Source organism: Microtus pennsylvanicus, chromosome 17, assembly GCF_037038515.1.
Source record: "Microtus pennsylvanicus isolate mMicPen1 chromosome 17, mMicPen1.hap1, whole genome shotgun sequence".
Lineage (NCBI taxonomy): Eukaryota > Metazoa > Chordata > Mammalia > Rodentia > Cricetidae > Microtus > Microtus pennsylvanicus.
This window is the reverse complement of record NC_134595.1, coordinates 33,041,859-33,069,617: the sequence shown is the minus strand read 5'-3', so window position 1 is coordinate 33,069,617 and position 27,759 is coordinate 33,041,859. Positions and strand designations below refer to the sequence as shown.

Sequence of the window (27,759 nt, the reverse complement as noted above, 5' to 3'; positions counted from 1 at the left end):
CAAACACACAGTCAGACACAGACACACAGACACACACACACACATATGAGTATATATAGATGTGGTTTGAATATGAGATTTCCACTCCACCCCCAGGCTCCCATGTTGAAAGCCTGGTCCTCAGCTGCTATTTGGGAGATGGTAGAAACTTCAGGACATGGGCTTAGCTGGAGGAAGTAGGTCCCTGGAGGTGGTAGCTCCTGTCCAAGACCCTTCCTGTCTCCCCCTGCTTTCTGTGATGAGGTGAGCTGCTTCCTGCCATGGGATTCAGCCTGATCCCTAGCCCACAGCAACAGAGCCAGTGAAGTGTGGGCCAGAACCTCTGAAACAGAGTCAAAATAAATCCCCCTCCTCCTCTTTGAGACATGACCTCTCTATGTAGCACTGGCTGTTCTGGAACTTTCTCTGTAGACCAGGCTTTCTTCAAACTCAGAGACATCCTCCTGCCTCTGCTTCCCAAGTGCTGGGATTAAAGGCTTGCACCACTATGCTGGATTCTTTACTTTGTCTCAGCTATCCCATCTCATTCAAGAAAAATGACTCTGTGTTCATGTTTGTTCACACACACATATGAATGTGTGTTCAAGTGAATGTGTGAGAATGTGTGTATGAGTAGCTAATATGTATAGTGTGTGTGTGTGTGTGTGAGAGAGGGGGGGAGGGAGGGAGAGAGGGGGGAGGGAAGGAGGGAGGGAGGGAGAGACAGAGAGAGAGAGAGAGAGAGAGAGAGAGAGAGAGAGAGAGAGAGAGACTACAAAACTTTTTAGCGGCGATCGCTACACTTCATGAATTAGGAACACCGTAGCTTCCTCCCTGACTGCCGGATGGTGTCCTCAGTCACACAATTAGACTGACCCAAGTTTCATGAATCACAGCTTGGTTCCCCAGTGGTGCTCTTAGATCTCAGCTCTTCCATTTGCTACCTGCCAATAACCATGAGAATCACAGGACGCCCTGCCTGGATTCTTTGTGCAGGCTAAGAGCTGGCTCACATTTGCTGTTTCCCAGAAGGCCAGTGCAGGTGAGGACTGTGACATGTCTGCTTGCTGTGAGCAGCTGGGCTGCCAACAATGCCCTGGCTTTGGGAGGTCAGCGATAAGGCGATAATTGCCTAATCTTCCTAAGTGAGAATGGCCGTGTGGGCTTCTTGGGTGGCTGTGAGGAGGGAGGCTCAGGAAGAAAGCATGACTCAGGACCCAGCGTGCCACAGAGCAGCGGACAGACAACCTGGGCACAACTGCCCACCACCTGGGCACTGCTTTATCTACGGGTAGAAAGGCACTCTGGCCAGAATGGCAAGGTGGGTCTGTCCTAGGAAGTGAAGTTGGCGCTGAGAGGCAAAGGATCACAAGAAAGCCCCGTTCTCAGGGATGCCGATGCCCGGCACTGGGCACGTGGGACAGGGAGCAGGGAGGATGGCGGTGAAGGAGGGTCAGGACATGGGAAGGTGGTGACTCTCCAGGTGCTAGGGCCCCTCTGAAGAGATTCCTGGAGAGAGTGAGGGAAGGTGTGTACGGGCACACGTGCACACCACACACACACACACACACACACACACACACACACACACACACCCCACCCCAGCTTTCCCTGCCAGGCTGTGAGGAGCAGCCATGTCCTGTGTCCTCTGCAGCATGTTCCCCACCCCCCAGCATAAATGTAGACTTTTCTTTGTCCTCCAGGGAAAGGGGATACAGAGTCAGCACCACACCCCTTAGGACACCTGTGGACGCACTCAGAGCCAACTTGCCTCAGGGAGAGGTGGCAGGACCAGGGCCAGAGGCCAAGGGTGGTGGTTCCTGTCCTCAACAGCTGCCTGGGCCACAGTGCCTGACCAGGAGTGACAAGAACCTTCCCACGTAGCAGCCATGCAGTGCAAGAGCTGAGGGTCTGAGGTTCCCTGGCCCAGAACACCAAACCCAACCCTCAACAAGTGTCCTGTGTCACAGAGCCACTGACCAAGTATATGCAAGAAGACCTGGCTAACAGAATAGCTCACAAAATCTTTCAGGTTACAGGACCATGAAAGGGCCTGGCTACCAGAAGTGTATAGACAGAAGCTGTAAGGAGAAGCCATCTTCACCCCTCTCACAAGCCAGGAGAAGCAGCAAGATAATGTGCCCACAGGGACGAGGAGCTGGGGCACTCACACGTGGCTGAGGTGGGGGAGCATCGTCCACAAACTTTAAGATCCCTCGGCTGTAACCAGGAATTCTACATAGCAGCCACGATGCCCTCGGCACTGAGATGAGTACACGTTCTATTTCTTATGATATACGGCGTATATAACAAAGTCAAATGTAGTTGTTCATCCCCAGGAACTGGCTACGCTATGGGACAGCTGCACAGTAAGTCCCATAAATCTGGGGCGGGGAGAAGAATCAATATGGGGAGATGCGATAAGCAGCTTGCTAAGTGAAAAGGAATGAGCAACCCTGTCCCCATCCCTCCTCACTTTCTTCCACTCTGAACACGTGTCTCAGGGGACACAGGAACCTGTGAGAGACAGGAGTAAGAGATACTTGGTACTTTGCTTTTTTTTTTTTTTTTTTGAGACCACCTTATTTTTAGCTGATGTGTATGAGTGTTTGCCTGAATATTTGCCTGTGTACCACATACACACAGTGCTTGTTAAGGCCAGGAGAAGACATCAGATGCCCTAGGACTGGAGTTACACATGCTTGTGAGCCATCAGGTGGGTCCCGGGGATTGAATTGTAAGAGTGGCCACTGTTCTTAATTCCTGAATCCAGACCAGAGATAATTTTGTCATTTTGGGGCTCTGTATCAGATACACAAACTACTTTGCTTTGCTGGAGCGTTTTCTACTTGCTTTCTCTAGCAAACAGACCAGAAATGTGATGTTTTAGGTGACAGCTACTGGCTACCTTAGAGCAAGGGGTCAAACTTCCCATCCCTCTCCATTTATTTAGGACTTATTTGCAGTGTTGTTAGGGTTTTCTTCATTCAGGGATCTGATAAGATGATATCATGACTAAGAAAACTTGCTGCTCACAACTGACTGTAACTTTAGTTCTGGGATATCTGACACCCTCTTCTGTTCTCCAAGGCATACACACACACATTCACACACACACACACACACACACACACACACACACACACACACACTCACACACACACTTACACATATAATTGAAAACCAAACAAGTCTTTAAAAGCTCCAAATAATTCAACGGGGGTTGGGAAATAGCCTAATAATCATAATTTAAGTGTGTGTTTGTAGTACTAGGAATCCAACCCAACACCTCTCATGTCCTAGGTAAGTGCTTTATCATCGAGCTACACATAGCCAATAATTTAAGTTTTTGTTAGAAGTCTGCCATACAACAACAGGAAGTACTTTCCTTCTAAAATAGTCTCACTGTTTGCGGGGGTGGTGGTGGAAATGGCTGCTCTAAGGTATAAAAAGAGGGTGAAAACAATAAATTACAAGTCTCATTTCAGCCTCAGTAGACTCAGACTGTGGTTGACTGTAGGGTTCCCTCCCATCTCCTTCCCCAGAAGAACGAGGCCCATTCCTGTCTGGGCATGCTGGGCCTTGCTGCCAGTCCCATTGCCAGCCTGTAGGCCACTCCACCTGTGTGCTTGCATGTCTCTGTGCCCTGGAGATGCTCAAACACCACTTCCTGTTCATGTCCTCAGTTCTGTCTGGTCTGCCCCCTCGATCAAAGACGCCCCTTTGCAGAGGTAGGGTCCTGAACAGAGTTGGGACACAGGCCACCACAGCCAAATCAACAGCCATTCCAGGCACCCCTGGCTTCTTTATTTCTCGTCATGCCAGGTGGCAGGCATGCACTGTCAAGCAGGTTGAGGTTTTGCTGGGTGGAGAGCCCCACCCTCCCTGTCCATGCCTCCTCCCTGATCTGTAGTCTCCTTCCATTCCTTCCTGCCACCTTCTAGAAAAGTCCCCTGTCCTCCCTGTTGAGATACCCTACACATTTTTTTTTCTTTTGAACCTCAAGGACAGTTTTACTTGAGTTTAAAGGAAAAACCCTCGGGCAATAAACTATAAGTCTCTGAAGGTGCTGGGAGAAAAAAGATGGAGATAAAAGAGGGGGGTGAGGAGCCACTCCAGTTCAGCTAGGTGAGCATGAGGTACCTGCCACACTGTAGATAAGACATCACATGGTGGGGAGGGGGCTTTAAAGAGAGAGTGAGAAAGCTCAGAGCACCGGAAGTATATGGAGGCTCTGGACATCTGAAAGAAAGAGGCAGAGAAGCAAAAGGCAGTTCTGTCTTCTGAGTCAGGGCTCAGCAGGACAGACAGACCCAGCTGAACCTCATAGCAGCTTGGAGTCACCACCTCCCGACACCTTCTACACATTCCTTCCTTCTGGTCTTTTAATTTGAATCAGTTCTAATTATTTTTTTTTCAAACTGCCCTGCTTTTAAACAGTGACTCAAAAACCAAGGGCTTCAAAACAAGCTAGCAACTAAATATCAGTGGAGAAATCCCCCCATGGTAGCGCTTGCTTCCCACCCACAGGCTGTACTTAAAATAGAGGGAAGCACATACCTTTGCTTTAAATCCTGATTCTTCTAGAACCAAGTCAAACTCAGGCTTACCCAAGGTTGTCACGGGGACGAGGGGGTCACGGACACTTGCCACTTACATAGCTAAGGGACCAGGGATGCTCTGGCCGCACGCTGACTTGGTGGGACCCAGAGGCTGCCTGTCTCACAGCAATATAGACGGAAAAAGGGTCTAAGGGGCCTGGAGAGATGGCTTAGTGGTGAAGAGTGTTTACTACGAAGTCATGAGGACCTGAGTTGAAATCAGCAGCCAGGTAAATATAGATCTTTGTCACTGATTCAAAGAATAAAACCTGAACATCTCAGGTCCATTGTCAAAATAGAAAGCACACATTAAAATTTTTAAAATCAATCTGTAAAGCCAGGCTCTAAACATCCAGAGCAGGACACATGGACGTCTGTGTGTGTGTGTGTGTGTGTGTGTATGTGTGTGTGTGTGTGTGTGTGTGTGTGTGTGTGAGAGAGAGAGAGAGAGAGAGAGAGAGAGAGAGAGAGAGATCGCTGCTGAATACAGTAGTGCATATCAGCTTGGACTCATCGAGTTTTTAGATATATCATTCCGATCCATGGGAAATTGCAAAAATGTGTAAAGGAAGTATTTTCTTTTTAAAAATTACACTTTATTAATTTGTGTGTGGGTTTGTGTATGTTGCGCGTGTGTGAGGCAGGCAGAGGATGACCCTGAAGTTGGTCCTTTCCTTCCACCACGTGGCTCTGGGAGATGGAAGTCAGGTTGTTAGGCTTGGCAGCAAGCATCTTTACCCACTGGGCCATCTCAGCTGACAGTCTGCTATAGACGTGATGCTCGACTCTTTGGAAACACTGTATGTTGTGAATATCCACTACTTAATTCTTTGAAAACCTGTTTTTAACCCCCCCCCCTTGCTGAGGATAGGACCCAGGGGCCTTGCACATACCCTGCAAGTCCTCCATATTGAACAGCACCTTGGCTGCTGTAAACCCATTTTTAACTACCTGTAGTTCAATCTTACTAGACAATTCCTCCATCTTTGAGCATTTAGGCTCCTCCCCTCACTTTCCTAATTTTTACGGGTCCAGACATCCTAATAAGCAGATACTTGTGCACGTGCCTGACTATTTTACAATATGGAGTGCCAGGTTAAGAAAGACTGGGAGCCATGCAAATACATTCTTTATTGATCTTGGTAAAAATATTGCCATATCTTTATTGCTGGTGCTGGCAGTGCTCATATAAGTATTCTCCCAAACTAAATTTTAGGTGTAAGTACATGGCTGGAGCTGAGGATGTAGCTTAGGTGGAGCTAAGCATGCATGAAGTCCTAGGTTTCACCCCCAACATTCTCTAAACTGCCAGGGGTGTACAAGCCTGTAATCCCAGCATTTCAGAAGTGGAGGCAGAAGGAAAAGAAATTAAAGGTCGTCCTCTGTCACTCTGAAGTACAGAAAACAACCTGGATGCCACTTTGGTTTGGATTTTTTTGATTATCAGTGAATTTGACTTTCACTTCTTCCATTTACTTAGTGGCTGTTTGTAGTTTTTTTTTTTAAATCGTGTGTGTGTGTGCTTGTGTGTGTGTGTGTGTGTATGTGTGCGTACATGTGTATGTGTGTTTGTGTCTGTGTATATGTGTACATATGAGTGGGTACCCACAGAAGTCAGAGGCACTGGATGCCCCTGGAGCTGGAGTTACAGGCAGTTGTGAGCCATCTGATAGGGATGCTGAGACCCAAACTCAGGTCCTCTTCAATGGGAATGCACACTCCTGACCCTTGAGCCCCCTCTCCAGTCCTGTTCTTCTAGGTGAACGCTTTGGTCATTTTTCTCTGAGTGGCTCATCTTGTCACTGTTGATGAACCTCCATAGCTGATTGGAATCGGGGGTCACCAACCCATATGAAAATAGGAGATTTTTTTTTAATTCACTTCCCATCTATCCTTTTGCTTAAGATAGGGTCTCTCAATGGCCTGGAACTTTAGGCTAGCTTGTCAGAGGGCTTCCAGAGATCTGCTTGTCTCTGCCTCCCCTCTCACTGTTGATGGTATGACAGCCACACCACTGTGCCTGGCCTTTTAGGTGGGTTCTGGGGGCCCGAAGTCAGGTTTTCACACTCGAGAAGTAAGTATGCTACCCAGTGAACCATTGCTCCAGCCCTCCACCATTTGATAGTAGAATATGGGGGGGTGTGAGTGCCCCCCGAATGCAGCTCAGGCACGATGAGTCCACAGGACTCTCAGTGTAGCGCCCTCACCACTGCCGGTGATATAGACTGAAGTTATTAAGCTATCCCAGACTCACTATATGGCTGGCCTTGAGCTGGGGAGTCTCTTGCCTCAGACTCACGGACGCTGGGATACACATTTACAGATGTGCACTGCCATATTGAAGTGCCCACAGCATTTACACTTTATTGTCTTGTTTCACTGTAATAGACTAGGTAGCGAGATGTTATGACTTGAATAATTTCAATAGATAATAGTAACAAATATAAACTTTCCTTTTTTAAAATGAAAGTTTTATTTTAAGTGTGCGTGTTTTGATTGCATGCATGTCTGTGCACTATGTGTGTGCCAGAAGACTGTGTTGGATGCCCTGACTGTGTTGGAGCTACTGATGGCTGTGCATTGCCACGCAGGTACCAAGAATTGAACTCAGGTCCCCTGGAATGGGAAGCCAGTGCTCTGACCCATTGAGGCTTTTTTGGTGGTATTTATGGTCCCTGGAAATAAACACCCCTCCCCTTTAGGGCGGAAATAGGAGTCTCAGGTTGGGCAGATGACTCGGTGGGTAAAGGTCCTTGCTGCATAAGCCTGAAGACTTGAGTGTGATCCCCGGAACCCTTGCAGAGGTGGAAGGAAAGAAGTAATGCTACAAAGTTGTCCTTTGACCTCCTTATGACTCAGTGGCATACACACCCAGACACATACGAGTATGCATGTACACACGACAATAGTAAACTTGAAACTATGTCTAAAAACAAGATACAAGAGTCTCCAGCAGTTCTCCTGCCTCAGCCTCTTGAGTGCTGGGATTATAGGCACAAACCACCAGACTGGCTCTAAAGATTTCGAAGAGGTGGCTCACACTCTCTTTCACTGTGCTGTCTTTGGACTATGGTGTTTTACACAAAGTACCCTAGGATTCTTCTTCAGGCTCCTGTGTCCCCGTTGTGTCTCTTTCCTACAGCACAGCATAGTGTGCACCGTCCTACGGGACCCTAGGGCCAGATTCATCATGGCTCCTCCCCCCGCTGGAGCCTGCCTCTCTTCCTCCTCAGACATCCACCACCACCACCACCACACATAGACAACTAGGAAGAAACACATAAGCAGGCCAGAAGATTTTCTAAGAAAAGGAAGAGAGGAATTCCATGAAGGAAGACAGCTGTCACAGAAGGAGAAGCCCGGGTTATGATGATCTTGAACTTGGAAATTCTCTTGATCTGCGCAGAGCAATGGCAGGAACCAGGAGAACCCTGCTATGGCTTGTGTCCCCCTAACGCTCACATGAGGCCTGACTCTCAGTTCGGGAGGTGCTTGGGTTGCAGAGAAGGTGACCTCGTAGTGAGTGGTTGATGCTTTCCTCTTGGGAATAGGGAAGCTATTGGGGGATTCGGCACCTCTTGCTGTCTTTGTGCCTGCTTGCATTTGGCTTCCCGCTGTGAGTGGAAGCAGCATACCCGCCCCCCAATCAGTAGAAGCTCCTTCATTTGACCTCCTTGCTTCCCGAAGCTCAAGCTGAACACACATCTGTTCTTTATAAACGACCCAGTCTCTGTACTAGTATGGCAACGGAAAATAGATCCAGATACTGGCATTTTATGGATTAGCCAGTGCCGTCCAGCTAAGAAGAAACAGAGTGGAGAATCAAAACCCAGGCAGATGGGTGCCGGCACAGGTGTAAGTTCTATCACTTCCCCCCTGCTATACTGTGGGGAAGACATTAAAAGTGTCGGAAGAATTAATATCCAGTATATATAAAAATTATAAAATATATAAAATATGTAAAAGCTGCTCATCAATCAAGAACCTGAATACAGAAGCCTGACAGAAAAGGGGGCAATGAGGCTGGGGTTCATGCAGTTCAGTGGGTGGAGTGTTTGTCTAGTATGTGTCCTGGGTTCCATCCTCAGTACCAGCTAAATATGGCACGGTAGCATACGCCTGAAATCCCAGTACTCAGGAGGTAGAGGCAGGAGGATGGACAGTTCAAGGCTGGGGCTCGAGAGGTGGCTCAGCAGTTAAGAGCACATATAGTTCCTGCAGAGGATGTGGTTTGGGGTCCCACCGCCCACATGGCAACTCACAGTCACCCAACTACAGTCCTATGGGACCTAAACACCTTATTCAGACACCCGAGGGCAGCAGACACACACGAGGTGCACAGACAAACACACAAGCAAAATATGCACTTAAAATAAATATTTACAAATAAATAAGAAAAAGACACTATTTTTAAAATGACCAAGGCCATTCTCGGATACCTAGTGAGTTTGAGGCCAACCTGGGCTATATGAAACCTAGAAGAAAGACGAAGAAAAAAAGAAGAGGAGGAGGAAAGAAAAGAAGAGAAAAGAAGGCAAGAATAAGACATACTCTTCATTCAGTAGATCAAAGAGCAAGTGGTGGTTTGGGACTGGGGCTAGAGATGTGGGTGACCACAGCCTCTCCCACGGTTGGTAACAAGGTGAAATTCTAGTGTCTTTAGCCCAACACTTGCGACCAGCAGAGTTTCTGACTTCAGATTTTCATTTTTGGATTTGAGGATATTTGCACAAAAATAATGAGCAATGTTGGAAGCAAGACCTGGATTAACTATGGAATTCATTTATGTTTACAAGAATTTTATGCGCACAGCTTAAAAAGTAATTTAAATGGAATTTGTGTGTGTGTGTGTCTGCAGAGGACAGTGTGTGTTAATCCCCTAGAGCTGGAGTTTTCAAGTGGTTGTGAGCGATCACCATGGGCAATGGGAGCCAAATTCCAGTTCTTTAGGAGAGCAACGAGTGCTCTTAACCACCGAGCCATCTCTCCAGTTCCCTAAACGTAATTTTACATAAAACATTTTCGATAGTTTTACACGCGAAAAGGTTGGCTGGTGTAGAGTTGTCGGCCTGTGGCATCACATCTGGGTTCAAAAATTTCTGGGTTTTGAGCGTTTTATTTTAGATTTAGTGTTTCTCAGACTGGGGCTGCTAAGCCTATACTGCCTGTTGAATGCCCTGTGCTGGGATCTGATGGAAGATGCCCCTTTCACTGCTGCGAGGTGCCCACAGTCTTGCAAGAGTAAAAGGGTGTACCACACACATGACTGAGTTCTCTTGAGCTCACACTGCCCAATGCCACCCCTGCACCGTATCCACAGAGCACCCTGGCCAGCCAGTGAGCACTGTTGACCCTTGGTTATTTGTGCTCCTCCATCCTCATTCAAACTTCCATCCTTATTCGACGCAGGTGCGGATGCTGAGGGAAGGGGTTGTTGTCTTGAGACAAGGTTTCCACGTGCAGTCTGGAAGTCTGCCTTCCAGCTGGGAAGGGATCAGTGGCCTGTGCTCTCACGCCTAACAGAGCAGAGATTATTTTCATAAAAACTCAGCTGAAAGCTACAAGGGGCCCATGAAGGCTCTGGTATTGTCTGCTTTTGAAAGCATCATGAAAGGGTGGCGGGTGGGCTACTTATGGAATTTTAAAACATTTAGAAGTGAGTGGCACCTTTATCCACCTGAAGGGCCTTTGACAGTGCTTTCTATGTCTGATAACATGGTTGGTGTGGGAAGTCCTTCTGTATATGTGTTGCTTTCATTGGTTAATGAATAAAGAAGCTGGCTTGGCCTGTGATAGAGTAGAGCTAGGTGGGGAAAACTAAACTGAATGCTGGGAGAAAGAAGGCAGAGTCACAAGGTGCCCTGTAGCCGCCAGAGGGGAAATATGTGAATTGTCAGCTGGAATCTTGTTGGTAGGCCATGAGCCTCTTGGTAAAATAGAAAATAATGGAAACAGGTTAATACTAGATGTAAGAGCCAGCTAGCAATATGCTTAAGGGATTGGCCAAGCAGAGATTTAAATAATATAGTTTCTATCTGGAGTCTGGGCAGCCAGAAACAAACCAGTTGCCTCCTACCACACATGGTGGCTTGGTTTCTAATCCACTAGTGAGCTCCCTAGTGTACATTTACCTTCATAACTGAGGTGTGTGTAAGTGTGGCCACTGTATGGTATTTATTTTTTGCTTCTGTTTCAGTTTTTGCAGCAGGCTGTCATGTAGCCTAGGCTGGCTTCTAGGGCCTATGTGGGTGAGGATGACTCTGAACCCAAATCTTCCTGCCTCTGGCCATGGTGCACTGGAATTACAGGCATGTGCCATACATCCAGCCCCTCTTCTTTGCCACTTGCTCCTTCCTGTGTGGTATATAAAGGGCACATTCCTCTGTATTTAGCTCTATTTATGCTGGAAAAGGTTTATACTATGTTTCAAAGTTTTAAATATATGCATTGATCTCTAAGTTTTACTTAATGACAACCACCACCACCCAAATAAGGTCTTGATGTAGTCCCATGCTAGGTAGGATGTCAAAGTTGAAATATATTTCTACTTGATTCAGCCAGCCAGACACACCTGTGGAACCTAGGTGGTCCTTCAAAACTACTTCCTTCCCCAGTAGCGGAGCCTGAATTGAACTGGGTGACACAGGCAGGAACTGGGCTCTGTGTTGGGCATCAGCCTTTAGACATTGTGACATTATTACTTTCTTCTACAAAGTTCATACTCAAGAACCACAAGAGCAAGTTACAAATCTCTCTCTTTCTCTCTCTCTCTCTCTCTCTCTCTCTCTCTCTCTCTCTCTCTCTCTCTCTCTCTCTCCATTGACCACCCTTTCTCCCATGGACTATCCTCTCCTCTCTACCATACTTTCCTGGCTCTTAAAAGATTAAGACCATTGCTCAACAAAAACAAACACTTGTTACACGTTTCTGTTACTGACACTTTCCCATTGATTATTTCTCACTGCTAGCAACAGGCCATTGTACCGCCCACCTGCTGCCTCTGCCTCCTTGACCTCTGGGAGACTGTCCAGGACCATCACACAAAGGGTCCCTTGGACCCTCACCCATCCAGAATCCACAAGGCCCCCAAATGTGAAAAGAAGCACAGCTGATTGTCACCTGCAGAGGTCAGGAGTCACTTCACAGACACCAGTTCTGTACCACCTAGGGTTTCAATGTCACCATACAGACATGCAGTCACCCTGCCTAACAAAAAGTATCAATGCTTCTAACCCTCAGCACGGGCACTGAGCCAGACCAGAAAGTGGCTGGGTGCTCTGTGACCTGTGAAATGTTTCTTTTCCTATCTGTGGTAGATAGACACATTCAGCTCTGAACGGCTTTAGCAAGCCAACTGGGAACCTCAGCTCTGCAGAGGACCCCTCAGACTCCCTGCACCTCCAGACCCGCTCAGCTCTGGAAACCTTCCTTACCTCCTGCAGCTTGACCTCCTCAGGCTGGAGAATGTCCAGTATGCCGCTGCTCTGAATCTCAGGGAGGTCTTGCCAGAGGTTGAACCTGGAGTGGGGGTTGCTGAGCAGGCAGATCTGAGGCAGAGCCCTCCTCTCAGGTGGACTGGCCAGTTCCTCCTCCTCCTCTTCCTCTTCTTCCTCTGGCGTGTCTTCCCCAGCCTGGGACTCATCTGAGCTGCTTTGTATTTCTGCATCCTGTTGCCTCCGGGTTTCGATTTCTTGGAGGGTCGATTTGTCTCTATACTCTTGGTACAGGAGCCCTGAAATCAGAGTTACAACAAAGACAAGAACAGGAGGTCAGGCGAAGGTCCTTTCGAAGCCCCAGGCACACACAGAGGAAGGCAGCACACCCTAGGCCCCAGCAGCAGCTCTGGCCCTGCAGGAGAGACCACCCATCGCCTTCATTCCTGTGGAAGAGCAGCATACGTAGGTTTCCTCTGACAAGTAAAGAAATCCTTGAGTAGACTCAAAATCGCTTTTCCCACGCACACAGGAAAAAAAAAACAAGAATACAGACCTTGATGTGTTAATAAGTATGCTTACAAAATTGATGGAAATGTCCCAATTATGTTTCAATCTCCCACCAGGTTCCTTTCTCCAGCTTAAGTGTTTCAGTATTAAGACGTGTAGTCTGTACATCCTGTGAACTGGGAGTGGCTATGAGTTTTCATGTTGAATCAGTGTCTCATCAACTGAGCCCAAAGCCAAACTGCTGTCTCCGCTACTCACACTTGAGGCGTATTCCCTGACCAACCACATTTAAAAACAAATGTGACCCAAATCTCAGGGAGGATGCTAGGGGTGTTGGTGGATCAGTGTAAACTCAGCACCTCACGGAGAAGAAATGAGATGAACATTTGGAATATTCTGGCTACAGAACAAAGTGACAGTCCCTCCACACAGGCTGGCAGGGACAAGGTGTGGGATACTGCCTGCCAAGAGGCAGTGGGAGGGGATTTACTCCAAGAGTCTTGCAGGTCATGCTACAGAGATAGAACTCTGCCTTGAGAGCCTGCGCAGACCCCAGATAGGCACGTTGATGTATCTGCATGCACGGCAGGGAGGATAGGGCCCATGGCACTTCCCAGGACTATAAGGGCAAGGGCATCAATTAAGCGGGGGCAGGGCAGAGACACAGCACGGTTACAAGGTAGGAGATGAGCCCCGACAGCTAGCTGGCACTGGATCATGAACAATATTAAAGTAACCAGTTTGGCAAGAGGTCTGATAGCTTCATTGGTAGAGGCAAGGGGCAGAGGGCTAAGGTGACAGAGAGATGCAGGTATACTTGGAGTGCCCTGGAAAAGGTAAGATCCAGTAAGTCAGACCCTTGGAAAGTCCGTTGTTGGAGGCAACACGGACACGAGCTGAGCTACTGTTCCTTCTACACGTGGTTCTGAATTATGTCTAAATGGCAGAAAGGGGGAAAGGAGAAGCAGATCACTGTGGAAGTCCTGACAGCAGCGGGATAAATAGCACTCACTGGCAGGAGTGAGTCTGGCATAAATCCATCCCATGAATTAAATTATTTGCTTCCGACACTTGGTGACTCTGTGGCTGTATATTATGAAGCCTCTACAACAAGGCAGGACAGCCCTGATTTCTGAGGATTAGGATCCTGTGTTTTTACAGTTCTCCTAGTCGCAGAATTCAACATGGAGTTCATTGCCCGGAGGGATGCTAAGGAGCAGTCAAGTCCATGCTGAACCCCACTTAGGTTATGCTCTCCAAGGACAGTCTAATATCACCTCAGAAACCAGCTTAACATACGCACACCATACACACACGCATGCTGGTTTTGTGAACGCTGGGGTGTACATGTATGTGCATGAACATGTATGTATGCATGCATGTAGGAGGCATGCATCATTCTTCAGGTGCTGAGCACCTTGGATTTTTTATTCTTTTGAGACAGGGTTTCTTATTGGCCTGGGCTCATCCAGTAAGTTAGGCTAGTTGGCCAGTGAACCCCAGGGGTACCCTTTAGCGGCCTCTCAGCACTAGGGCTACAAACACGTGCTTGCATGCCTGCCTTTTAGTGTGTCCTGGGGGTTGAACCCAAGTCCTCATAGTTGTCTGGCTAGTGTTTTATTTCCCTCTCAGCCCTCCATGCTAACAATCACGCAGACTCTGACCATGTTTGCTGGGGCTACCTCCAGATGACTTAGAAGAGGAGGTGCTTAGTCATGGCTGAACACCTTTCGAAATCACCATTTCTAAGCTTCTGGAAAGCGTCTAGCTTAGCATGTTTTAAAGGCTCAAAAAACACAAGCCACAGCCAGCACACTGCGGGCAAACACTACCCCAGACTTCTCGGTGGCGCATGTACTGACAGGAGACAAAAATACCAGCACTGTGGGTAGCTGTGTTGAAAATGGTATTTCTGAAAGAGCTTCACAGTGGACGCCGCCTCTTCCCGGTCCCCTCCCACCGCTGCTTTCCATTGGAGAGGGGAGGGTTGGTCTGGACATTCTGTGCTCAGGGAAGTGGATGGGGACTGATGGAGGCTCTCACCTCCACCACCAGTGGGTCTCAGTATCTGCATTTGCACCACTGGAGGACCGAGGTCTAAGTCCTGCTGCTCCTCTCTCCCACTTCCCACCTCCCTCCCTACCCCATTCCTATGCTGGGGTCTGGAGCCCAGTGTAATCGTCTTAGGAGGAAGGGCCTTTTGGGAAGAGGGTCCCCTGGGTGGAGCTCCAGGCTGGAGGGTGCTGCAACTGTTCCTTCTGCCATGTGGGATCTTAGAAGATCCACGAAGCAGAGAGAGCAGCCCTCACCAGACACAGTCTCCTGGCGGCCCGGATGACTGACTTGCAGCAGAACTCGGAGGGAAAGCATCTAAAACATTATAAATTACCCCGAGCTAAGATTTGGATGTAGCGTTTTCCCCCAAAGGCTCATGTGCTCCTGCTCGTCTGATTGGTCTCCACTGTAGCAACGGAGAAGCCTCGCTGAAGGTAATTAAGTAACACAGGCATCTCCCCCTGAAAGGGTCCATCTGAGCTGTAGCTCAAGAGCTGGTCCTTCTACAATCAACTGTCTAGCCCGGGACCTCTCCAGCTTCCCTCTCACAATCTTGCCTTGCTATCATTTCCTGTGTGTGCCATGGCCCTCACCAGGGCCAAGAGAAACTGGTGCCCTAAATAACCGCTTTTCCGGATAAGGGTCCTAGCCTCAGGAATTTTTTCAGAGCAACACAAAATATACCAAGACAACCAATCTAAGGTATGAATTAATAATCTAGCCAATGAGACAGAAGAAGGGAATAACTTCTAAGGGTTCCTTAAAACGCCACCTGTGGTCCTTGAATAAGAATGGTCCCCATAGGCTCATATATTTGAAAGCTTTGTTACCAGTTGGTGGACAGTTGGAAAGGATTAGGAGGTGTGGCTTTACTGGAGTAGGTGTGTCCCTATTGGAGAAGGTGTGTCACTTTCAAAAGCCCACACCAGGCCCAGTCTCTCAGTCTCTGTCTCTGTCTCTCTATCTACTTGTCTGCCTGTCTGTGGATCAGGATGCACCTCTAAGCTATTCCTCAGCTCCATGCCATGCTCCCCACCGTGTTGATAATGGTCCTCTGAAATATTAAGGAACCCCCAATTAAACACGTTCTTTTATAAGTGGCGTCTCTTCACAGCAACAGCACACTGACTAAGACAGTCTCCACCCGCAGTAGACGCATGAAGACAAACTGCTTTCCCTGCCATTACACACCTTGGCTTAAGGGTGTGGTTTAGCCACCTCCTAACAAAAGCCCAAATAAAGGAGGGGATGTACCACAGCTGGGTGACCGTGTAGGTGAAGGAACCAGCTATTGAACCTTTCCCCTCTAGACTCATTAAACAAGATGGGCCACCTCCATGGCTGAAGACCCTTTGCTTCTGGTTATCGCTACTTCCAGCCAAACACTCAACACGAGTCACGTGCGAACATTTCAGAGGGCCCCCCACTTTTCCGAGGTGCACTCCAGTTCTCGCCTTTCTGGGGTTACCGTGATTACTATTGTCTAACGCACCATTTTTTTATAATCTTTCATTTTTACCTTAAAGTCTTTCTCTTAAATTCTAATTTCCACATAAATGGAACAGGTTTATTTCATACAACCCTTGTCCTCAATGCACTGTGAATGCCTTGTGGTTTGGTTTGTTGTTTCCTATCTGTGCCTCCGGTAAGTATCCCCTTGGGTGTTAACTGTCCCTGTCAGGGCTCAGATCTGCAGGCAAAGCAGAAAGGCTTCACCCCTGTCTCTTACTGAAATGGTCTGTACTGGGTTGGCCATGTTCTGTTAGGGGGAAGCCTCCAGTTCTCCTGACCAAAGTACCCCACCCCACCATTCAAAATCTCTCTTCCTGAAGAGAAAGCATTTTTTCCTTCAAAGCTTTCAAGCCTACTTGTAAAGGGCAAGCTCCTCACTTATTATTTAACACGTAAAGTCTACGTGCCAAGCACCCTGTTCAGTGCCCGAGACAACGCACAAACACGCTCGCATTCCCGGCACCCTCCGCCGGACTGGTAGAGAACCACAGAGATAAAACCAGGGTTGGTGTGGTTTTACCCTCAGGCAACAGTGTCTCTAGCCTCCTGCTCCCTCCTCCCAGGGCCCTGGTAGGAAGCTTTGAGCACAAAAGAGCAGCAGCCTCCCTAAGAAGTCTTCCTACAGCTGGGTTTGCTCCACATCCTTCCTGGAGACCTCCCAGGGTTTGGCAATGGAAGATAATCATTACATTTCATATATACGATATATATTGAGTATGAATATATTCAAACTATAAAGTCTGTATTTAAGAGAATAGACTGTTGATGGCTTTGAGAACATCCCAGACTATTTTCAAAGAGGCTAGCATCGTTTTCTGATTAACGAGAACCATTCACAGGTGACCCTGGTGGTAACAGAAGAACCAGTAACATTGCTACTACATTTTTTTTTTCAAGCGCAAACACTTCAGCTCTTGGGACACCTCAATTCTCTGAGCACTCCCAGGGCTCCCTCTTATCTCTGAGGAGTAGGACCCCCAAAAGTGCTGTTCCCTTAGGTCCATCCTGGGCAACCTTCTGGAAAGAGTCTCTTCGTCTTCTGGGAGCCGGTGGTATCCCAGCCTCTATCATTTCCCCTCGTGCAAAGAGGGCACCGCCAGCCTGGCTCTTCCCAAAGCTCCTGAGTACAACTTCAACTCATGACCACCTTTCCAGGTCCTCTCAGAACCTCCCTGATGCGGCCAAGAAAGGCTCCATTCTCTCTCTTCAGCCAGGCTACTCCATCCCCTGACTGGGAGCAGAAGCGACCAGAAACAGCGTTTTCTGCAGGAAAGGGCTGGACCAAGAGTGTTCTCCAAGAGACACCAGGATCAAAACCACTGCTACAGCCCAGCGTCTCAAGCTTCTAACCTTAGCACTCAAGCTCTTGAGGCAGGGGCCCTGCTCGAGGTCCAGGCTAGCCTGAGCTGCTGAGTAAATTCCAGCCTAGCCAGGGCTGCCGTGTGAAACAGTCTCACAAATAAAGCACAATCCCCGGCTAAATTAACCCAGTGGTGCAGCACTAATAAAACACAGCAGTTCTGCCTAGGAAACCATTAGAACAACTCGTGTCAAAAGCCGCATGCCTGTCCGGCAACCAGGGACGCCCAGAATCCCCCAGACTCTCATGGCCCAAACGAGCTGCTGCCGGCCCGGGACTCTCACCTATTTGTTCAATAAGGTTTCTCCAGGAGTCGGCGGGAATGGGATGGATCATCTGCAGGGCCTCAGTGAGCGTGGTGGGGCTGTCGGTGAGGGCCGGGCACTCCTCGGGCGTGGTCCCATTTCCAGGGGTGGAGGATGACTCGCTGTAAGAGAGGGAGGAGAACGAGGGCCGTTTATTTTCAAGCAACGACACACCTTGGCTAGATCGCAAGAGGCGACTCTCCGTGGGCACAAGCGGTTGCTGGCCAGGGGTACTGCCTTGCGCGCGTCTAAGTCGAGGGGGCCACAGTGGCCGCCACGTGTCCGGGGCCGGGCGAGCCCTACAAACCCTTTTTGTCACTATACCAGGGTGCGACGGGGTGATTCACTCCCACACCAGTCCGCCCAAGCCTTCATGTTTTTCGAGCTCGCGGGCAGGCATCGGAAACTTGGCGAACCCTGGCCGCTCTGCAGCGCGGAAGGCCGCCCCAACGGGTCCTGCCAGCGGCTGCCACCCTAAGCCCTTCTCCGTCGCGCGCCCCCTGGTCCCACTCGGGGCTCTGATCCTCCACTCCTAGAGACTTGGAGCGCAGAGAAGGGCGCAGGGCAGGATATGCGCGTTCTGAGCGTCCAGGGAGAGGGTCCAGGAGGCTGCCCCACACAGGGACTGGGTGCTAGTAACCTAGACCAGGACGCACTGCTCTTCTTGGGGAATGAAGGTCCGACGGGTTAGAGTTAGTGGGGGACAGCAGAAGCCCGGGGCTAGGAACCCGAATAGGCCATAGGGGTCCGTGAACATCGCCCGGGACGCGAGTGGGAGGAAGTACGCAGGGAAGGCGTGCGGGGGCCGGGATGCTACCGGTCCTCACCTGCCGGGCAGGTGTCCCGCCGCCGAGTCGCGCGTGTCGCTCTCCGAGGTGGAGCTGTCGTGGTCCACGGCGCAGGCGGCGCTGAAGGCTGCAGCCAGCAGCTCCATGGGGACAGGCGAAGGGACAGGCGTAGAGGCCGATGGGGGGCCACGCGGGGGGCCCAGGACCCGGCCGGAGGCAACACGCGGGCTCCGGAGAGAGGTCGCAGCGCGCGCGGCTTGAGCCGGAGCTGCCGCGGCCGCCGCTGCCGCCACTGTCGAGCGCTCCCGTGGACGAGAACGCGCCTGGAGGCTCCCAGAGTTGCCACGGCAACGGGGGAGGCGGGCCGGGCGCGCGCGGCGGGGGCGAGGCCAGCGGCGGCGGGGTGGGGGAGCTGGGCCCTGATGCACCCGGACCAGGGGGCGGTGACTCCCCACATGGACCGGAGCCCCGCGGCGCCTGCCTCCCCCGCGGCCTCTGGGTGCCGGGAGATGCGGGGACAGAGGGACTGCGAGCTGCTTCCTCCAGTCTCCCACTCTTAGCCTACCGGTGGGCCGGTTGCGGCAGCTCCGCCCGGGTTCCTGGAAGGACCCTCGGTCCCATCCCTAGATCTGCGCCTTGCCCGCAGCGGGGACCCTTGGCAGTTAGTTCCCATTATAGCTGAGTCTCTTGGATGGCGCCTCTGTCACTCGGCCTAGAGAATGTATACCCTCTAATCCCAATTGGAGGTGAAACAGTGCTGCTCCCTGCGCTCCTGCTCTTGACCCTCACGGTGTGTGTGGGGGCTAGAGGGGGACCCCAGTGCAGATGTTTCTCTTGAATGAATCTGTCTGCTGGAGCAATCTCTCCCAGCGACCCCAGAGGATGGCAGACCGTAATTAAAGAGAAAGACCGAAGTTCCCTGAAACCGCTCGTAGGATTTCCTGCCCCTTGGTCTTTGAGCTCTGCTCCTACTGTTTGTTAGCGCAGATAAGTGAGAGAAGTAGGTGAGTAGTGTAGCACAAGCTCAGCTCCACTCAGAGGCAAGGGGAGCGTGGGCCAAGGCACGCAGCTCTTCCATCAGAGCATCCATCCCGCTGCCAGGTCTGGTGTGATGTGGGAATATCTGGAGGGCCTGCTGCCTGGTTCCCTTAGCGGGAGGCCAGCCTACTCCTCTTGGTCGGTGTCCAGAGGACAGTTGCGTTTCTTTGTCTGAAGCAGTTGTAGCCAGTTCTGTAGGTACCTGAGACTGAGGGTGGGGTCCAATTTTCCTATGCACGGCTTTACGGAACCGGTTCCTGGGGGTTTGGGGCAACCATGCTAATGGTTGTTTTGCCCCCTTTTATGTGTGTATTTTGCCTGACTGCATATATGTGACCAACGCGTTTGCCTGGTGCACTTGGAAATTACAAAAGGGCATTGGATTCCCTGGAACTGGAATTACAGATGATTTTGAGCCACCATGTAGAGCCTGGGAACCCAGCCCTGGGTCCTCTGCCAGAGTAACAGGTGCTCTTAACCACTGAGTTGCTCCAGCCCCAAGTTGCATCCAGCTCACTCTTGGATGATAAGACCGGATGCAGGGCTGGACAAGCAAGAGAAACAGGGAAGTTTAAGTGAGGGGAGGGCTATTTTGCTGGGGGAGGGTGTTTAATTTTGATTGTCATTTGACACCGCCTAGCACCAGCAGACAGAAGTCTGAAAGAGGGGTTAATTGCTCAGCTATGTCTGTGGAGGGATGGTCTTGTTACGTAAACAGAAGTGGGAAATCCCAGCCTGCCTTTGGCTGTGCCATTCCCTGTTTGGGTCACAGACTGTGTAAGAGTGGAAACAAACAACAAACAAACAAAAAACAAACCTAAGCTAAGTGGTCCAAGCACGCACACCTCCTCGTCTCTCTGCTGTTAACCTTGGGTGTGATGTGACTAGCTGCTTCAAGGTCCTGCCTTGGCCTGAGTCAGATAAACCCTTTCTCTCCTTGGTTACTCTTGGTCTGAGTGTTCCAGCGCAGCAACAAAAATGAAGGCTCGGCGGGAGGGCTCTGCTTTTCCCAGGTTGCGGGAGGCCAGAAGTCCCGTCTCTCCCTGACTCAGTGAAGGGGATTCGAGGTGGCATGAAACCCCCTGAATCCTGAAGCTGCAACTCATCCATCCCTAGTTCCCTGTGATACAAGGTTCTCTCAAGGCCTTATGGGAGTTGAGAGACAACCTCGGGGCCTTCTTCCCCAGCCCTGTACCTGCCTTTGTGTTTGCCTCCTGGACACTGCTCACCCAGCCTCTTCCTTCTGCAGTTCTATTTGCTCCATGGCCATCCCCATCACTTCCATCCCAGGCTCTGCTCTGGCTGCCATGAACCATCAGAGATGGGGCAGCTTCTGCACAGCGCGAGTCTTTCACAGCTCTGGAGGCTGATGTCTGAGGTTGGGAACTGCAGAGCTCTGCTTTCTCACTGCATTCTGGCAGAGAGGGAGGGAGGGTGCTCTCCAGGGTTGGGTTGGCCCATTTATGAGGGACCTACCACCATGTGATAGCTTCCCAAAGGCCACATGTCCTAATAGCACCATATTATGGGGATTATTTCAACATGTGGATTTGGAGAATATATTCAGTCCATAGTATTCTTCCACTGGAGCCTCCCACCCCAAATTTATTTCCACATACTCAAACTGCATTTCATTCATCCAAATAATACAACCATCCTAACTTCTTGCAGTAACAGCCCTAAAGTCTCATCAAAATCAAGTGTGGTGGGCAGGATAATTCCATGGTATAGTTCAAGAACCTGGGTCGGATGCCCATTCCCCAGGAAAAAGAAAAACCAACAATAACAAGTTAACTATGGTTCAGACCCAAGGTCTGGTTTAGCCTCGGGTAACATTTCTCGCCAGTTGTGAACATCCAAAATCAAACATGGAAATGCCCTTCTAAATATAGTATTTGAACAGGTGGGTGTTGGAGGCTGTGGACCCCCAGATCCTGAATTTCTTGTAAACAACTTGCTTGCAGCTGCTCTGAGCAGAATAACTTGTTTTCCTATGTTTGCAGCTGCTCAGAGCACGAGACAGGGGAGTGGTGTTTGGTGGCTGCAGCTGAAAGATCGGGTCACGAGAGCTGGGGCGAGGCCAGAGCACTATATAAAAGCTGCCCCTGAACACAATATAGTTGGCATTCTTGGCGTTCTTGTTTCAAGGATGACCTGTGTCTCTGTCTGTGCCCATGTGTGGTCTTTGTGTGTTTAAATCTCCAGGCCCCTTTCCCGGCTCGCGAACGTCCCGTAGTGCAGGCGCCACACTACGGGCCTAATACCATAGTACACATAGTAGCACGGATGGATGTTACAGGTGGGAATTTATGTCCCAGTTCCAGAAGGGAGGAATAAGATTGAAGAAAGAGGTGACAGGTCCCAAGGAAGAATCCTGGTGTGATGGTCCATCTTCATTGTCACCTTGACTAGGTCTAGAATCATCATGGATACACACCTTTGGGCATACCTAAGAGGGCTTCCAGAAATGAAGGAGACCCCCCCATGAGAGTGGTTAGCACCATCAATGGACTGAGGTCCCAGGATCAGGGAAAAGAAAAAGCTAGGTGAGCAGTTTCATTCATCTCTCTGTGTTTCCAGCCTGTGGGATACAATGTGGCCAACTGCTTCATTCTCCTGTGGCTACCGCAATGGACAGCACCCTCCAACTGTGAGGCAAAATAGAGTAAAACCTCCCTTCCTGAAGTTGTATTTGCTGGGAAATTCTGTTTTGGATGCAAGAGCGGCAGCTAAAACACCTGCTCAAGCAAATTCCATGCGGCTTGGGCATGGATCTCTCTGGATTGTGGCTCTGCCTTGAGCATCCCTGGAGAGGTGGTCCGGTCCTCCCTTGAGATCACCTAGTGGGCAATGTTGCCTTGCTGCTCCTTGGGTTGGTTCATGCTGCAGCTCTCTATGGTCTGCACTGAGGCCCCACCAGGGTTTGTAATATCCAGGCCACAACTCTATCTGTGGTCCTTAAAGGTGAGAGTAGACCAGTGGTTCTCAACCTCCCTAATACTGCAGCCCTTTAATCCAGTTCCTCATGTGTGGTGACCCCAACCACAAAATTGTTCATTGCTATTCCATAACTGTAAATTTGCTACTGTTATAAGTTGTAATAATGTAAATATCTGATCACAGAACATCTGACCCAAAGAGGTTGCGCCCCACAGGTTGAGAAACCCTGGAGTAGAGGCAGCTCTGCCCCAGCCTGGACTCTCTGTTCTGTCACTAGCCCAGGGTCAGCCTGAGAGCTAGCCTCGACTCCTGTGCCTTCTAGCACACGCTAAGGTCTTACTAAGCTCCATAGATCTGCCCAAACCCCTCAGAGCAATCTTTTTCCTTGGTATCTGAACTTTCCTCTCAGGATTTTTTGGGCCTTGATGTCTGCCTGCCTAACTCCAGGTTCAGCAAGAGACCTGTCTCAAAGGAATGAAGCAGAAGAAAGTGATACAGCTGGACCCCCGATGTCCTCCTTTGGCCTCCATGTACAGGTGCACATAAGGCATGATTGCTCCCCCATATACATACAACGCACGCACATCCCACGTATACATACATAAAAATGCTTTTAAACTACCTTTCCTCCATTGGTCTTCCCCTTCTGTCCTCTTCCTAAGCTGTGGGCTGGATTTTAAACACTGCCATTGGAGCTCTGTGACCAGAAGGCAAAGCCCAGCCCCCTCTTGCAGTCCGAGCCTCCCAGTGTCCCCAGCTCTCCAGGCAGAAGGATACATCCCCTCCCCCTGCCCAGGTTTTGACCTGTGCTTACTTTCCTAGGCTTTTAAGAACCGTTACCTCTTCTAGGACCTTGCTGCCTTGGTGATACCTTCCATCTGGAAAGCTGTCCCCACCCAGCCCCCTTCCCTTCATCCTCAGCGGCGGCTGCTTGGCACTGGGATGCTATGTGAACCAGGCATTCCTGGGAAGAGCAGAGCCTGCTGGTTTGCATGGCTCTGATGTGGCACGAAATGGAAGCTGTCACCTTCGCACTCTCCCGCACCGAAGAATAAAAACCCAAAAATACCACAGCAAAATTACATACATTAACATGAATATAATAAAATCTTCCAGTTGAAAAATAAGCTAAAAATATGCTCCTAATTATAAAATCAGTTTAGAGACTCGCTGAGTTCTGAGACATGTAACCTTAAGCTAAATTCCCCATGTTCTAATTCCCATCATATTTAGGGCTTATTAGGCAGGCTATTATTAAAATCTCTGCTTCCCTGACATTTTTCTCTGAATCATTCAGAAAGCAAAACGCTAGGAGATATTTCTACCTGGCTGACACACAGTAGGCTCTCTATACACATGTAAGAATAATTTAATGTTGTTTTTTTAAAACAGTATTTTTATGGCAGTTTGTCTAAGAATTATTTATGTTTTCTTTTAGGTCATAAGTATTGGCCTTTTCTTTGTATGGCAAACACCAGTCTTTAGATATCTTTGTTTATGCTTCCTGAGCCCTAGGTCCTGTAGGTGCATGAAGACCCAGAAAGGTCCGGCCCCGAGAGGGTGAGAGTGTGAACTGGCCTAGCTTTTCCGAGGGCAGCCTGGTAACTGTGTGCTGCAAATCTGTGATTGTTCCTGCTCTCCAGAGAAGACAATCTACTTCTAGGAATATATCCAGCGAACTATTATGTCTGTGCAGAGAAATCGCTGCAAGGATGCACTATTTATAACTGCAGCACTTAGAGCCGTGTAAATATCCAGTTACTGAAGATTGACTGTGTGTGCATGTGTGTGCGCATGTGTGTGCACGAGCCCATCCATGTGTGTGTGAAAGCCAGAAGTCAGTGACAGGTGTCTTCCCGAATTGCTCTCTCTCTCTCTCTCTCTCTCTCTCTCTCTCTCTCTCTCTCTGACAGTCTCTTTGAACCTGGAACTTGCGGATTAGGCTACACTGGACTAGGGATCCTCTTGTCTGCTCAGTGCTGCCAAGGTCAGCTTTTCACGTGACTGCTGAGGATCAGAACCCACGTCCCCATGCCCGTGTGGCAAGCACTTTACCCACTGTCCTCTGCCCCAGTTGACTTTAAATAGTGACATATTTCTCCTATGGGATACTGAATAATATTTAAGAATCTGAAAATATGCCTATGTAGCTTAATATATTATATGGATGCCTATATGATTTTATAGTTTGAAAGCAAATATCATGACATCTGGCTTGGTTTAATTTTTGCTTTCAGAGATAGGCTCATACTCTGTTGCCCGTGCTGGCCTGGAATTCACTATGTAGTTCAGGCTGGACTTGAACTTGGGGTTTTTCTGCTTCAACCCCCAAGCGCTGGATTATAAGCACACACCACTACATCCAATTTGTTTTGCTTATAAGTCAACTTTTAAGCATGGAATTTTAAGTTTTTGAGTTAAAGGACTGATGGAGAGGCCAAGGGGATGTCTCAGTGGGTAAGCGCACTTCCTGCAGGAGCCTAAAGACAGAGTATGAACGGTGAAGGAGAGGACCTGCTCCCCACTAGTGCTGTGGCATGTGGCCCTGCCCCCGCACGTGACATGTTTCACACATGTGATAATAACTGGGGGCGGGGGAGGGGCGAGCTACAAGAACAATTACCAAAAGTATTGTACTGTACTTGTAGCTGGCTGGCTGGGTTCTGCGGGAACTTTCTTCTTTGTACTCGTGTGTTTAATTTTTTTTCTACAATAAATGTGTCACTTACATAATAAGGGGGAAAGTTACTTTAAAAACAACATCAATCTTTTGATGTGCATAAATTTAGAGCCCGAGTTGAAAGTGCGCTGTAACTATGGGAGATCACGATGAACTGGGAAAGGGTGGGGCTGCTTCTGCAGACTCTCAATTTACCTGGGAAAAAATATCTCAATCTGTCACATCCATCAATCTCTGGGGGGAGGGGAACCCTTCAGTTTCCAGAGAATCTCGAAGTCAAAGTTGACCGTGCTATTTCCTGGCACTGTTAGCATTAAGGCACTTACCAGATACTCTGATCTGTCCGTTAAGAAAAAAACTAGTCTCTTTTCCAGAAATTGCCCTTTTCTTTCCAAAAATTATGGCGTAGGCGTTGTAATCAGAATGCTGCTTCCATTTCAGCCAGAGCTGTAGTTATGGGCACTCACTACCTCTCGTTGGAGGTGGGATTCTCCAGCACCCCTGGCTCAGCTCCATGCCTTCCACTTGGCAGATGCCTCCCTTCTTAGAAAGACCCTGTCTCCTGCTCAAGAGGCAGAGCTGGGGGCCTCTTAGGGTCTGAGCTCCCTTGATTCGAGAGTTGATTTGCTGGCCTACTGCACTGTGCTTAGAGAGGAAGGATGACCGGATTGGCTCTGTTTCCTTCCCGGGCTCCCAGGCAGGGTGTCTGGCACACTTCTGAGGTTCCTTGATTGAAACAAACCAGGAGGGAGGCTGTGGGGGAACACGACCCTCCTAGCACCCTTCAGCAAAAACACAACCGCAAATGCCATCAAACCCATTTTCTTCTCGCCTATTCGTATAAATCTCTCTTTCCAGCTCCCTTGAAAGAAGAGTCCCCTTAGCTAACACGCTATTATTTTCCAGGGACAAGGTCTGTTTGCCAGCAAGAGCTGTTACTCCACTGCTGGTTTCCTCCCTGATGCCTGTTCGTGCCTTCCTGGGTCTGACCAGTGGCTGCCGCTTTTTGTGCTTTTAAAGTCATGCCTCATTTTTTCCATGCAGCATGTTACTTTTTCCCCCCCCTGTTTCTAAAATGCTGTTCAGCCCTTGGAGTGGCTTTGATTTGTCACAGCGAGTGGGCTCTCCTGGCCTGGCCCCTCTCTCTGCTTAGCTCAGGCTAAAACGATGACCCATAGAGGGCTCCTTTTCCCTTCCTTTTTTTTTTGTGGGGGTCTTAGAGGAGGGTCCTTGACTTGGGAGCAGCACAGGCTTCCAAATGGAATTGAAATTTGTTCCCGAGGAAGGGACCTCAGTTTTCAGTAGCTATTGTCCTCTAATAAGTGATGGGCTCTTCCCAGGAGACGGGCAAGTCTGCTCCATGGGTGTGAGTCAGAAAAATGACAGCATAGAATGGAAAATTCCCTTCCCTGGAAGAGCACCTTGGAGCATGCCTGTCCCTTCTCCAGCCAAGCCCCGGATCCAGCCACAGCCCATGCTCCTTGTGTGTGGCCATCACTCCAGTCTCTTAAAGATAGAACAATATGAATTTTCTTCATTAAAATCTATTGTGACTATAAAAACATAAGTCAGAGAAGTATGCAATGACACATGCTTCTGTTGGGAGGATGAAATCATTCCAGCCCCTATGGAGGGGAATCAAGCAAAAACTTCTAGACGCATGCTTGCATGCGAGCAGCAATTCTAGTCTAGAATGTGCTCTAGAATACGGAACAAGAAACGCACAAAGTTAGTTAATTGTGGCATCATTTCTCAGAGCTCTCTGTTGGAAACAACCTGTGTCCCACCCAAAGAAGACTGGCTGGACACATTGCAATAGCTTTATACCAGTCAGTGAGATGCAGCTGCAGGAATAAGCTTGAGAGAGGGGGCACCAAACTCATGATGTCCAGGGTTGAACTGAAGAAGCAAGGTTGGAAGGAGTGTGCAGCTGCTATTGCAACAGAACGGAGACAGAAGATATTAGATGACAAGGTGGTTCAGTAGGAAACGCACTTGCTGACAAGCCTAAGGACCTGAGTTCGATCCCCAGACCCACCTTGAGAGAGGGGGCACTAAACTCACCATGTCTAGGATTGAGCTGAAGAAGCAAGGTTGGAAGGAGTGTGCAGCTGCTATTACAACAGAACGGAGACAAAAGATATTAGATGACAAGGTGGTTCAGTAGTAAACGCACTTGCTGACAAGCCTAAGGACCTGAGTTCAATCCCCAGACCCACCTTGTGGAAGGCGATAACTGAGCCATGCATGTTATCCCTCTGACCTCCACATGCACACTGTGACATATGCATGTACACACACATAAGCAAATGTTGACAACACCTTTTAGACATGTATATCTTCACTGACTCCCCCAAAAGGTATAACTAATAAGACAACTACTTCCAGAGCAGGGACAGGGACTAAGATTTTCCCGAGTATACTTTTTGACTTGCAAGTATTTTGACTATTCACACAGAGAGGGAGGGAGGGAGGGAGGGAGGGAAGGAAGGAGGAAGGAAGGAAGGGAGCGGGTGAGGGAGAGACTTGGTTACATCTCAAATCACAATCCCAGCTGG

At 49.2% G+C, this 27,759-nt stretch overlaps 1 protein-coding gene across 2 annotated transcripts in view; it reads right to left on the bottom strand.

Moving 5' to 3' along the window:
• Ngef (neuronal guanine nucleotide exchange factor) overlaps positions 1 to 27,759 on the bottom strand; it is a 62,543-nt gene that overhangs the window by 17,789 nt on the left and 16,995 nt on the right. The window contains exons 1-3 of one of the 2 annotated variants that reach the window (XM_075951546.1): positions 18,583 to 18,897; positions 17,735 to 17,877; positions 12,014 to 12,312 (exon numbers count right to left, since the gene is read on the bottom strand). In XM_075951546.1, the coding sequence (XP_075807661.1) occupies positions 12,014 to 12,312; positions 17,735 to 17,877; positions 18,583 to 18,689 (549 nt within the window). In that variant the 5' untranslated portion in view covers positions 18,690 to 18,897. Of the gene's footprint in view, positions 1 to 12,013; positions 12,313 to 17,734; positions 17,878 to 18,582; positions 18,898 to 27,759 lie in introns of those variants that run through there. The other variant, XM_075951545.1, reaches the window with a different exon arrangement.